The sequence below is a fragment of the Mandrillus leucophaeus genome, unplaced genomic scaffold, assembly GCF_000951045.1.
Source record: "Mandrillus leucophaeus isolate KB7577 unplaced genomic scaffold, Mleu.le_1.0 Scaffold341, whole genome shotgun sequence".
NCBI lineage: Eukaryota > Metazoa > Chordata > Mammalia > Primates > Cercopithecidae > Mandrillus > Mandrillus leucophaeus.
Window position 1 is genome coordinate 2,046,859 of NW_012103599.1, and position 13,775 is coordinate 2,060,633.

A 13,775-nucleotide genomic window follows, 5' to 3' on the forward strand; every position below is an offset into this window, starting at 1 on the left:
ATTTTTGTATTTTTAGTAGAGACAGGAGTTTCATCATGTTGGCCAGGCTGGTCTCGAACTCCTGACCTCAAGTGATCTGCCTGCCTTGGCCTCCCAAAGTGCTGGGATTACAGGCATGGGCCACCGTGCCCAGTTGAGGTTTTATATATGGTGTGAGGAAGGTAGACTGTTCTTCAGAGGAGTTTTGTTGAAAAAGGAAGCAGAAAAATAGGGCAATAATTGGTAGAGAAAATGGGGTCAAGATAGGTTTGTTTGTTTAAGAGAGGAGCAATAAAGGCAGGGGAATGATGAGCAGAGAAGGAAAGCTGATGGTACAGGATCTTGAGAGGAGGAGGAGCTGCTGGAGCACTGTCCTTCAGAAAGGGAGATGGGGTACGATCTAGAGCACAAATGGAAGAATTGGCATCGGACAGATGTGTGAAGAGTTCCTCTTTAGTAAAAGGGGTGAATAGGCTATATTGGTAGAGATGCTGGGAAGGGAGTAAATGTGATGGTGGGCATCTGTGAAAGTTCTCTTTTAACTGCTTCAATTTTCTTATTGAAGTGAGGGAAAGTCATTAGCCAAGAGTGGGTTGAAGCTGTTGGAAGTAGGAGGGAGAAGTGTGAAACATTTTCTAAGGAGAGACAGAGTGTAAACAGATCAGGGAAATATATAGTAATTGCAGGGCACTTGAATATCATGATCATGTATTTAAAGTGAGAGCAGTTAGTATGGGTAGCTGTTGTTCTCTAGAGCAGTTGTTCAGCACGGTTGGAATAAGCACTGGTGGAAAGTTGGGTATTTCCAGGTTTATGGTTTTGTCTGGTGAGGATAACTCCCTTGCTTGAGGGCTTAAGAGTGAATGTATGAGAGTGATTATAATGATTGACCTTGGAATTTAAGATAGGTAAAAAGGGAAAAGGCTGTGGAAGCGATGAGGGAAAGTGAAAAGGTGGTAGGAACAATGGATCGAAGATCTTGGTGGGATCAAAAGATGGTTGGAGTTGGAATATCTAAAAGGCAGGAGTCATGGAGGAGGTGCAGTCTAAAGTATGACCCTAAGGGACAGGATTAAAGATGAGATCCCTAGAAGAGAGGCATTCTAGCAAATGAGAGGGAAGATCTATGTATATTTTAAATTACCAAGAATTAAGTCAGTATGTAGAGAGTGATAGTGAGAAAGGAGTTGAAATCTTTGGGTAATGGAGGAAGCAGCCCTGTGGTTGGTCAGTATTTACAAGATAGGGAATAATCGGGGATAAAGTGTGATTACATGAGGTTCAAAGCTGGAGATTATTAGGATGGAGAGAGGAAGAACTGGTAGGGAAGTAGTGAGGAAAATCAAGGAGGTTACTTCCCACCTCCAGGCCACGTCACTTGAAGACTGTGGAAACAACAAAAACAGACACAGTTGAGAGGGCAGAGGGCAGTACTGTCCTCAGAGGAGACAGCCAGGCATTGTTTCAAACAAGGTGGTAAAGGGAGGGGTTCAGAGAAGAGGTTGAGGATGTAGGGAATTTCGCTGTTTGGTGATGAATTTTAAGTACTTTGTGGTTAGGAGCTGAGTTATAATCATCTTTGTATTCCTTTCAGAGCAGTGCTTATATGTAATAAGTTTTTTTTAAGAGACAAGGTCTCACTCAGTCACCCAGGCTAGAGCACAGTGACATGGTCATAGCTCACTGCAGCCTCGGACTCCTGGGCTCAAGTGAGCCTCCCACTTCAGCCTCCCAAGTAACAAGTACCTCAGGCATGCATCACCATGCCAGGCTAATTTTTAAATTTTTTGTAGAGGTGGTATCTTGCTATGTTCTCTAGGCTGGTCTTGAACTCCTGGGCTCAAGTGACCCTCCCACCTTGGCCTCCCAAAGTGCTAGGATTACAGTTGTGAGCCACTGCGCCTGGCTATAATACATTTTTGATCAATGCTTGTGTTTGGTAAATAAATATTGAATGCATAAATGGGAAATAATTAAGCCAGAAAGAGAAAACAGTATTTATTGAGCACCTTCGAAGAGCTTGCTGTTAATATGCATCCATTCTCAGGCAGTGAAATGGAAAGTCCTCTAGTAATTTCTTTTTTTTTTTGAGACGGAGTCTCACTCTGTCGCCAGGCTGGAGTGCAGTGGCACAATCTCGGCTCACTGCAACCTCCAACTCCCTGGTTCAAGTGATTCTCCTGCCTCAGCCTCCTGAGTAGCTGGGATTACAGGCACGCGCCACCAAGTCCAGCTAATTTTTTTTTTGTATTTTTAGTAGAGATGGGGTTTCACCGTGTTGGCCAGGATGATCTCGAACTCCTGACCTCGTGATCTGCCTGTCTCAGCCTCCCAAAGTGCTGGGATCACAGGTGTGAGCCACTGCACCCTGCCTAGTAATTTCTTTTAGTAGTTTTCAATCAGTTTATAATCCCAGGGTTTAAACCTCATACATTAGTTGACATAGGAAAAAGTCATCCTTCTAGGAAAGGGGGAGAATGCCCACATCTTTATAGAGCACCTTTTAAAATAAGGATGATAACAGTTATTCAACAACCACCATCATTAGGAAAGTTTATTGTATTTTAAAAAATAAACACTAGATGATCCCTGCAAAGAGTTCTTTCAACTACTTAAGAATATGGGGTACTATTATTATTATTTCCATTCCCACTTAAGAAAATAGATTCTTTGCTCAAGGTCACACAGTAAATCAATGGCAAACATGGGGGCCAGGACTCAGGACTTCAGACTAGCAATGCTCCTTCCTTGAGCATTGCCACAATTGAATCCTGAAGGTACTAGAACAGGAGTTGTGGTAAGGAGGTCACAGGGCTGAGAGCTATGACCTTAAACAACTTTTTTTTTTTTTTTTTAATGGAGATGGAGTCTTGTCCTGTTGTCTCGCTCTGTCGCCCAAGCTGGAGTGCGGTGGCATGATCTCAGCTCACTGCAATCTCCTCCTCCTGGGTTCAAGCAGTTCTCCTGCCTCAGCCTCCCAAGTAGCTGGGATTACAGGCATGCACCACCAAGCTCAGCTATTTTTTTTTTTTTTTTGGTATTTTTAGTAGAGATGGGATTTCACCATGTTGGCCAGGCTGGTCTTGAACTCCTGACCTCAAGTGATCTACCAGCCTTGGCCTACCAAAGTGCTGGGATTACAGGCCTGAGCCACTGTGCCTGGCCCCTAGACAACTCTTTGATAAAGCCAGTGGTTCTATTTATTGGCATTGTGCTTCCTGTTCCTATACTACTTCTCTTTTCATGTAGCTCTTCCTACTAATTTCTTCCTCCTTTTAATTTTACTATCATCAATTTGTTTTCCTTTATCCTCTTGCCTCTCTTGTCATCTCCAGTGGCATGATGATCTTGTCTGCCATAACTTTAGTTTTAACTTAGTGGAGTAATATGTAACATGAAAGAACATAAAAGAGATGCTTGAAAACAATACTAGCAATTCATATTTACCAAGTACTACGAAATATATGACAAAACCTTCTCAGATTTGTTTATCTGATCCTTTTCTTAAGCTACTTGTTTGTGTGATAGAGAAAAAAAGTTCCATTAATGGCATACGGGAAGCAGCAGTTTTCCAATTATTATGAGGAGTTGACACCTCTGTGCCTGTGTCTAGGCTAATTTAGTCTGGACTGTTAACAAAATGAATCAGTAGTACAGGTGAAGACCTTCCTGGCTTTTTTTAAGCTACCTCTGAAAATCAGACAGATAAAATGTGTTTATATTTTTTAAGTTAGGAGTTGAAATTATATTCTGTAATATTATTTTTTTTCTTTACCATTTTAGACCAGTCTGCTTAGTTTTAAGTGAAATTCCTTTTATGTCTACTTGGTTTTTACTTGTGTCAACATTTAGGTAAGTCATACCAATTTCCATATATTTACAGTATAATTCTTGTAAACTAATTTAAAACTTTTTAATAAAGTGGTTATGGTTTGAATTGATGATTCTCTTTTGATTTTAAAAAATTTCCCTTTACAGTCTGCTACCTCTTCTATTGAAGGATGAACTCCTAATGCCTTCTGTTGTGACAACAGTGGCATTTTTTATAGCTTGTGTAACTTCCTTTTCAATATTTGAAAAGACTTCTGAAGAAGAACTGCAGTTGAAATCCTTTTCCATTTCTGTGAGGAAATATCTTCCATGTTTTACATTTCTTTCAAGAATGATACAATATTTGGTAAGTTCAATTTTTAAGAAATGGCACATTTTTTTTAGCATGCCACTATTTAAAAAAATTATTGAAGTAGTGGTTTTCTTTTATAGCTTTTTGAGATATAATTCACATAAACTCACTCATTTAAAGTATACAACTTAGTGGCTTTAAGTATATGCACAGATTTGTACAACTATCACCATCATCTAATTTTACATTGTTTTTGTCACTCCCGGAATAAATTCTGTACCCATTAGCATTCATTCCCCATTCCATTCTCACTCCTAACTCCCTTCCTTGGACAGCCAGCTTCTGCCCCTTTAGATTTGCCTACTTTGGACATTGCCTATAAATGGAATGTATTAGTCAGCTATAGCTGCCATAACAAAATACCACACTAGGTTTCTTAAACAACAGAAATTAATTTTCTTACAGTTCTAGAGACTAAAAGTTCAAGATCAAGGGTTGGTTCTACCATCAGAGTTGGTTTCTGGTGAGGCCTCTCTTCCTGGCTTGTAGAAGGTCTCTACTTTATATGTCACACATGGAGAGAGACCTTTGTTGTCTCTTCCTTTTCTTGTAAGGATATGAGTACTATTGGATTAGGGCCCCATTCTTATCATCTGATTTAATCTTATTTACCTCCTGAAAGGCTGTATCTCCAAATATAGTCACATTGGGGGTTAGGGCTTCAACATATGAATTTTAATTCAGTCCATAACATGGGATAATAAAATTGTGGTCTTTTATGACTGGGTTCTTTCACTTAGCGCGCGCACGCGTGTGTGTGTGTATACTTCTCTTTTTTTTTTTTGAGACAGTCTTTCTCCGTCACCCAGGCTGGAATGCAGTGGTGCAATCTTGTCTCACTGCAATCTCTGCCTTCCGGGTACAAGCGATTCTCCTGCCTCAGCCTCCCTAGTAGCTGGAACTATAGGCATGTGCCACCATGCCCGCCTATTTTTAGTAGAGATGGGGTTTCACTATGTTGGCTGGGCTGGTCTCAAACTTCTGACCTCATGATCTGCCTGCCTCGGCCTCCCAAAGTGCTGGGATTACAGGTGTGAGCCACTGCACCCGGCCACTTAGCATAGTTTTGAGGTTCATTTATGTTATAGCATATATCAGTACTTTATTCCTTTTTATTACCAAATTATATTCCATTATGTGGATATACCACATTTTGTTTATCCATTCATCAATTAATGGACATTTAGTTGTTTCTACTTTTTTAGTGTTATGAATAGTGCTGTTGTGAACATTTGTTTACAAAGCATTGAGTGCACATATGTTTTCATTTCCCTTATGTGTATACCTGGGAGTAGAATTGCTAGATCATATGGTAATTCTATGTTTAACATCTTCAGAAACTGCCAAACTCTTTTCCAAAGTACAGCACAATTCTTCATTCTCACCAACCATGTGTGAGGGTTCTAATTTCTCCACATCTTTCACAGCATTTGTTGTCTTTTTCATTACAACCATCTTAATGGGTGTGAGGTGGTATTTCATTGGAGTTCTGACTTGCATTTCCCTAATGACTAATGATGTTGAACATCTTTTCATGTGCTTATTGGCCATTTGTGTATCTTCTTTGGAGAAATGCCTATTCAAACCCTTTGCCCATTTTAAACTGGGTTGTCTTTTTATTTTTGATCTGTAAGAGTTTTTTTAAAATATATATTCTTGATATGAGTTCCTTACCAGATATTTAACTTGCAAGTATTCTCTCCCATTCTGTGTGTTGCCTTTTCACTTTCTTGATGGTATCATTTACAGCACAAAAGTTTTGATTTTGATAACATTCAGTGTATCTATTTTTTTCTTTTGTTGTGCTTTTGGTGTCATATCTAAGAAACCACTGTATAACCAGTGGTCACAAATACTTACCCCCGTATTTTCTTCTAAGAGTTTTATAGTTTTTATATCTATGCCTTTGAGTCACTTTGAGTTAATATTGTATATGGTGTGAGGTAGGAGTCTGACTTTATTCAGTTATTTCAGTTGCACTGAATTGTCTTAGCACTCTTGTTGAAAATCAGTTGTTCTTAAATATAAGGGTTTATTTCTGAACTCTTAGTTCTGTTCCATTGATCTATATGTCTATCCTTATGCCACTGCCATACTGTCTTATTTACTGTAGCTTTGTAGTTTTGAAATTGAAAATGCAAGTCCACTGATTTTTTTTACAAGATTGTTTTATCTATCTTACATCCCTTTATTTTCATATTGTTTTTAGAAGTTCATCAGTTTTCTCCCAAAACCCAGCTGAGATTTTGATAGGGACTGAGTTGATTCTGCATGTCAGTTTGTGGAATATCACTTTATTTTTTTGAGACAAGGTCTCGCTCTGTTGCCCAGGTTGGAGTGCAGTGGTGTGATCTTGGCTCACTGCAACCTCTGCCTCCCAGGCTCAAGCAATCTTCCCACCTCAGCCTGGTGCATTTATAACTCGTTGCAATTAAGGAATAGCCGTGACTATAGGCGTGTGCCACCACACCTGGCTAATTTTTTTAGAGATAGACTTTCACCGTGAATATTGCCATCTTAATATTTAGTCTTCCAATGAACAAACACAGGATGTATTTCCATTTATTTAGATATTTAATTTCTTTCAACAATGTTTTGCAGTTTTCAGTGTAAAAATTTTGGACTACTTTTGTTAAATTTATTCTTAAGTATAATGAATGATCCTAAAGCATAATTCTTTATGATGCTATTGTAAAGGAATTGTTTCTTAATTTCATTTTCATAATGTTCATTGCTACTATATACAAATATAATATTTTGGTATATTGAACTTGTATTCTTTGGCATAGGTTTTTAATGGATTTCCTACAGTTTTCGATATACAAGATAATGTAATCTGCAAACCATGAGTTTTACTTCTTCCTTTCTGATGTGGATGACTTTTATCTTTTATTTCTCTTACTTGCCTAATTACCCTAGGACCTATAATACAGTGTTGAATATAGGTAACAAGAGTGGACATCTTCTCTTTTACTTGATGTTAGAGGGAAAGCATATGGTCTATCACCATTAACCATGATGTTAACTGTGGGCTTTTAAAAATAGATGTCCTTTATCTGGTTGAGGAAGTTCTCTTCAGTTCCTAGTTTACATGTTTTTATCATGAAAAAATGTTGGATTCTAATTCTTTTTCTGCATCTTTGGTCGTGTGTGTATGTTTTTTCCTTTATTCTATTAACATGATGTATTTCATTGATTGATTTTTGTATGTTAAACTAACCTTGAATTCGTAGGATAAATCCTACTGGATCATGGTGTATAATTCTTTTTATCTGCCACTGGCTTCAGTTTGCCAGTATTCTTTTGATGATTTTTGCATTTATATTCATGAGAGATACTAATATGTAGTTTTCAGGTGATGTCTTTGTCTACTCATAAAGTTCATATATTTAAGGGACATCACGTTATATTCAAGGCTGTCTAAAATGCTAGATTGCAATCTATTTGAGGGCAAGAACTCTGCATTTTATACATACCATTTTATCTATAGCATCTATCAGTGCCTGGCAAAGAATAGATGCTCTGATTTTTGTTTGTTGAATGAATGGATATTCATCTAATTATTATAATGAAAAATTAGAGGCAGCTCAATTGTCCAGTAGTTGAAAAATGCTACATGAATAAGTATATAAGCTCCATGGAATATCTGGCAACTATTACAAATGTTAGGAAGTTGTTGTTGAGACAGGATCTAACTCTGTTGCCTAGGCTGGAGTGCGGTGGTGCATTTATAATTCACTGCAACCTGGAACTCCTGGGCCCAAGTGATCCTCCTTCCTCAGCCTCCTGAGTAGCTAGGATTATAGGCATGTACCGTCATGCTTGCCTAATTTTTATTTTTTATTTTATTTTTTTTGAGATGGAGTTTCACTCTTGTTGCCCAGGCTGGAGTGCAATGGCGTGATCTCAGCTCACTGCAACCTCCCTCTCCTGGGTTTATGCAATGCTTCTGCCTCAGCCTCCTGAGTAGCTGGGACTATAGGTGCGTGCCACCATGCCTGGCCAATTTTTGTATTTTTAGTAGAGATGGGGTTTCACCATATTGGCCAGGCTGGTCTCGAACTCCTGACCTTGTGATCCGCCTGCCTCAGCCTCCCAAAGTGCTGGGATTACAGGCGTGAGCTACCACGCCCAGCCCAACAGGCTATACTTATTTATATTTTTGAGGACTACATAGAGGATTGCCCAAAGTACCCAGATAACAAAAAGAAAAGAATGACTAACTTTATTAGGGGAGCATAGGGGAAGGTTTCAAAGGAGATATTTTATATTTAGATCTTGTAGGAAGACAAGGCAGGTATTCTCAGGGCAGAGTTCAATGGGTGTCCTGAAGGCTTTGCACTTTAGGTAATGACCATGGAGGATAGGGGTGTGGGAGGTAGGAAGTTAAGAGGTGAACAGGAAAGACAAGGAGAGGATTAACTTTATTCAGGGGTTCAAATGGAAAGTAGATATAAAGTTCATTTTTTGTTAGTACAGGCCCAGATTCCTGAGTGTATGTCAAAGTCTAGCCCTATTGTGATATTCACAGTCTGGTCCAGTAATCTTAAGGTGAGGACCACCATGGACTCCCAGATTTGTTTGTTCTTTAATAAACAGTTTTTGAGCACTTACTATATTGCCAAACATTGTTCTGGAGGCTGAGGATACAGCAGTGACCAAAACTAACAGAAATCTGTGCTTCCGTAGAGGTTGCATGCTAGTGGAGAAATCCAGCACCAGCATATGTAAAATATATAGCGTGTCAGAGGGTGATAAGTGCTATGGAGAACAACAAAGCAAGGGAGAAATGGATATGATTTGCAGGAGGGATTAATGCAATTTTAAAGTGGCAGGGCTTTCTTGAGCAAAGAACCAAAGGAAGTAAACTACAGATAATTGAGGGTAGAACATCCTAGAAGAGAAAACTGCAAATTCAGTGAACATCATGGAGGTCATGGTGATTGGAGCTGGGTAGGGGAAATAAATAATAGGACCTAAGATTAGAGAGGTAACAGTGTAGTTTCCTATAATGGGACTAGAATCTGACTTACATCTTTAAAAGGCCCCTATGGTAGCTATGTGGAGGAGATTGTAGATAATGGAATCCATGAGATGATAGTGCTGTGGACCAGGGTAGCAGTGGAAGTGGTTAGAAATGGTCAGATTTTTGATATATTTTGAAGGTAGAGCCAACAGGAATTGCTGGGGTTGTGAAAGAGAGGTGTTCAGGATGACTCCAAGGTTTTTGGCATACATAACTGAATGAGTGGGGTTGCCATTTACCAAATTGAAGGAAGCAAAGCATGTTGAAGGAACTGTGTGTGTGATGGGGACAGTGGGGAGTATGGGGAGATCAAGAGTTTTTCACATTTAGTTTTAGATGCCTATTAAATATGCAAGTAGAGATATTAAGGAGTACCTGGATATATGAGTCCAGAGTTTAGCACAAGCTCGTCCAACCTGCAACCGAGGACGGCTTTGAATGCAGTGCAATACAAATTCGTAGTTTCTTAAAACCTGGAGTTTTTTTGCGATATTTTTTAAAGCTCATCAGCTGTTGTTAGTGTTGGTGTATTTTATGTGTGGTCTAAGACAATTCTTCTGTTTCCAGCGTGGCCCAGGGAAGCCAAAAGATTGGACAACCCTGGTTTAGGGGAAAGGGCCAGGCTGGAGACGAAGTTGAGTCTTTACATATAGTTGGTAATTAAAGTCATGCTACTGGATGACTCACTAAGGGTATGAGGATAGATGAATCAGAGCAATAGGTATGAAGCCCCAGAATGCAGAGGTAGGGGACATGAGGAACCAGCAAAGATGTCTAAGAATTAACTGGGTGAGGTAGGAGAGAACCAGGAGAGTATGATGTCATGGAAGCCAAGTGAATGAAGTGTTTCAGTGAGAGGGTTCAGTGAGTGATTTCAAATGCTAATGAGAAAATCAGGTAAGGTAGTAAGAACTGACCATTGGATTTAGTACACTGGAGGTCATTATGGGTATTTGACCATAGCAGTTTCATAGTGATTGGGGTGAAAGCCCAATTGGTCGGGGTTTACTAGTGAATGGGATGAAGACTGGACACAGCATGTTTATATTTATAGGCAATTGTTTTGGGAAGCAAGTGTAAATAGGAGCAGACAAATGGGGTAATAGTTGGAGCAAGAGAGGGGTTTTGTTCTGTTTAACACTGATTCAAGATTGTGGTATTATGACATTTCAACCAGTCCCATATTTCTGAAGTTTGAAGCTTTTATTTTGAAGATTTCATTCCAGATGTTTGCACTTCCCACTAAGGTTGTCTCAGGAATTTTTTTCCTTTAATGACACTGGGAGCCTTTGTTTATATCTGCTTGTAAGCTTTCTTGGCGCCTATCCTCGCTTTTCCATTTGGAATGATCACTGCATTACTCTCTATTTAGACCTTACCAATATTGTCATAATGTAGCCAACAGTTAAGGCATCTTTTAGGGTTCTGTGTCCCACCCACTTCATGGAAGTCACTACTGTTTTTCACTACTTGCTTTCTACATTTATTTATACTGCTAGTGTATACCTATGCACTGTGCTAGGGATAAAATGAGTAAGATCTTGCTGGTCTTTGTCTTAAAGGAGCTCACAGTCTAAAGCCAGTCTGTCCAGTATGGTAGCCACTAGACATATATAGAAATTTAAACGTATTAAATTTAAATAAAAATTCAGTTCCTCAGTCACAGTAAGTACATTTCAAATGCCCAATAGCCACATGTGGTTAGCAGCTACTATACTGGAGTGCAGACAAAACATTTTCATTACTGCAGGAGGTTCTATTGTATAGCACATTGGCCTAGAAAAGACACTGATGACCACACAACTACAGTAAATGTGCTAATTATTTTTACTACTCGTCTTGGTATTTAAGCCAGTGTGACTTTGTGATTTTATTTAACATTCTCCTAAGCAGATGGAAAACTCTTTGAGGCCAGAGGACATTTTCTTTCATGTGCCCTAATGTGCTTTACTCATTGAAAGCATTTAATGAATAAGAAATGTAATTTTCCATTTGCCATGGAAAACTTTTTCACAGATGGGTTCTCAGGATTAGCTTAGAATTTTAAAAATTGATACAGAATAGATGTATATATTTTGGGGGTACATGTGATATTCATTCATGTAATGCGTGAAGATCAGATCAGCGTAACTGGGCTATCCATTACCTTAAAAATACGTCTTTATGCTAGGAACATTCAACTTATTTTCTAGCTATTTTGAAATGTACATTGTTAACTATAGTCAGCCTACGGACCTGCCAAACACTAGGTTTTATTTTTTCTAGGTACCTATATATTTGTACCCATTAGCTTAGAATTTTATATCCTGTGGGGCCCCAGGGGATGCTACATATTTAACCCTGACTAGTGTTAATATTTGTCCCAGATACCTTTCTTCAGTGCCTTGTTGGTAGGAAGTATAAGACAGGGGTCCTCAGGTTTTGGCTACACATGGGAATCACTTGGAGAGCTTTAAAAAGTACTGAGGCCTGATTTAGTTGGTCTGGGGTGTGATGTGGGCATTGAGATTTTAAAAACCTCTCATATGATTCTAATAGGAAGTCAAAGTTGAGATACACCAGAGTAAATTAGACCTTTAACCCTCACCTTTAATTTTGCTTAATAGCTACAAGTCAATGTTTACAGTACATTTAAATTTCACCTTTTATACTAATCAGTAATCCTTTTTTTCCTTGCAGTTTCTTATCTCAGTTATCACTATGGTGCTTCTGACGCTGATGACTGTCACACTGGATCCTCCTCAGAAACTACCGGACTTATTTTCTGTATTGGTGTGTTTTGTATCTTGCTTGAACTTCTTGTTCTTCTTGGTATACTTTAACATTATAATCATGTGGGATTCCAAAAGTGGAAGAAATCAGAAGAAAATCAGCTAGCTGTATTCCTAAACAAATTGTTTCCTGAACAAATGTGAAAATATGAACAGTGCTGAAAGGTTTTGTGAACTTTTTGCTATGTATAAATGAAATTACCATTTTGAGAACCATGGAACCATAGGAAATGAAATGGTGAAAAGTCATTGTTGTCTACACAAAATAAATGTATATGGAGACCAAAGACCAATGGAGGCTTGTCTAAGTACTGCTTGGCCAAAACATATTGTGGTTTTATTATTCACAGCTATTCAAATGGGGAAAAAAGAGAAACATGTCCTTAATCCCATTGTTTACTCAGGAAATGCACTTTTTAAATGTCTTGAAAAAACTGAGAAATATTTCTTGGTATTTGCTTTGTCTAAACCTGCTTCCTTCATCAGACCATATAGTGAGCTTAATGGAAGAATTGAGCCCCTTCTTTTTAATGGAAATCACTAATTTTGGTATTCAAATTTACATTTTAGAATACAAGTAGTGTGTATTTCACTGTGTAGAAGTTATGTCTTAGGGAATTTAATTTGTGATAATCTTTTTAATTACTGAGAAGGCAATTTAAACTGCTTGAAGTCTGAATATGCCTTATTACACATGCAAATTTGATTGTTTTAACAAGGCAAATAAACCATGATCTTATTTGCAAGAATGCATATTTTAATACAATTAAAAATGAATTTTCCTGAATTTAAATGTAAGTTTTAACTTTAAGTGGTTTGAGTGAAGTCTTCTTAATCACACATAATCACTGGTTTTAAACCTCCAGAATCATTCTGTTTAAACATTATATTATACATATATATTATTATGAGATGGTTCAAGGTTACCACTGCCAGAGCATTGATTCATGTTAATTCTATCCTATTAATACTGTATCACCCTATATTAGCAGAAGCCCATATTTATTATAGTTTTCAACTGGTAAAAATAATGCATGATATCCATGTTGTAGTTTCTCATGTAAAGATATGTTTTCTTTAGTCTCTGTAATAAAGATAATCATTTTCCCATCAACATTTTTTAAGGAATATATTTCTTTCAGAAGATAGCCATTAAACTATATTAAGTAGTGGTATATTTTAAAATAGTGCAAATCAAACCACATACAGAAAAATACTGGTTCTAGACATGGACAGTCACAGGCTGGTGTAAGAAGGTATAAGTTTCTAAATCTGATAAAGGAAGTGGGTTTAGACAAAGCAAAAATCTAGAAAGGTTTCTTTCTCAAAAGACTCAAAGGGCAGGTCAGCGCAGAATAGCAGCCTTGAATCACTGCCGAATCAGCAGGAACATCGTTGTCCATGGTCACCATCTGTAATCACTGTGCCCAAATGTCAGCATCTTGGCTGGCTAGTGTAGCTTTATTTTAAAAAATGTTTTTTGTAATAGTACACTTGTGTTTAACATAGAATGTTGACTTAGATAAATGATGAGGAAGTTATAAATAATTGGAGTAGAATAACTATTATTAGGAAATAAAAGTATTACGTATATATATTAGTAAAATGAAGTGCACCTGATTCAAGGTATCATACAGGTAAATTCTGTAAATAAAACCATTCTTCAGATGATTTAATCTTAATCATATTGATTTGCACACTATATTTTTATAGAGACTTCTAGCAGTTATCTTACAAGTATCCCTCCGATCTATTAAAAACCAGTTTAAGAGTTTACATTGAACTTAGAGGGATTAGGTTCCAAAATACCAAAACA

The 13,775-nt window shown here is 37.9% G+C and overlaps 1 protein-coding gene across 1 annotated transcript in view; it reads left to right on the plus strand.

Annotated features, from left to right (window-relative positions):
• The window catches only part of ALG6 (ALG6, alpha-1,3-glucosyltransferase), an 81,796-nt gene extending 69,547 nt beyond the window's left edge, over window positions 1-12,249 (plus strand). Inside the window, 3 exon segments of the mRNA XM_011988938.1 lie at window positions 3,763-3,831; window positions 3,958-4,156; window positions 11,868-12,249. Coding sequence (XP_011844328.1) covers window positions 3,763-3,831; window positions 3,958-4,156; window positions 11,868-12,065 — 466 coding nt within the window. The 3' untranslated portion in view covers window positions 12,066-12,249.
• Window positions 12,250-13,775: the final 1,526 nt, after the last annotated feature.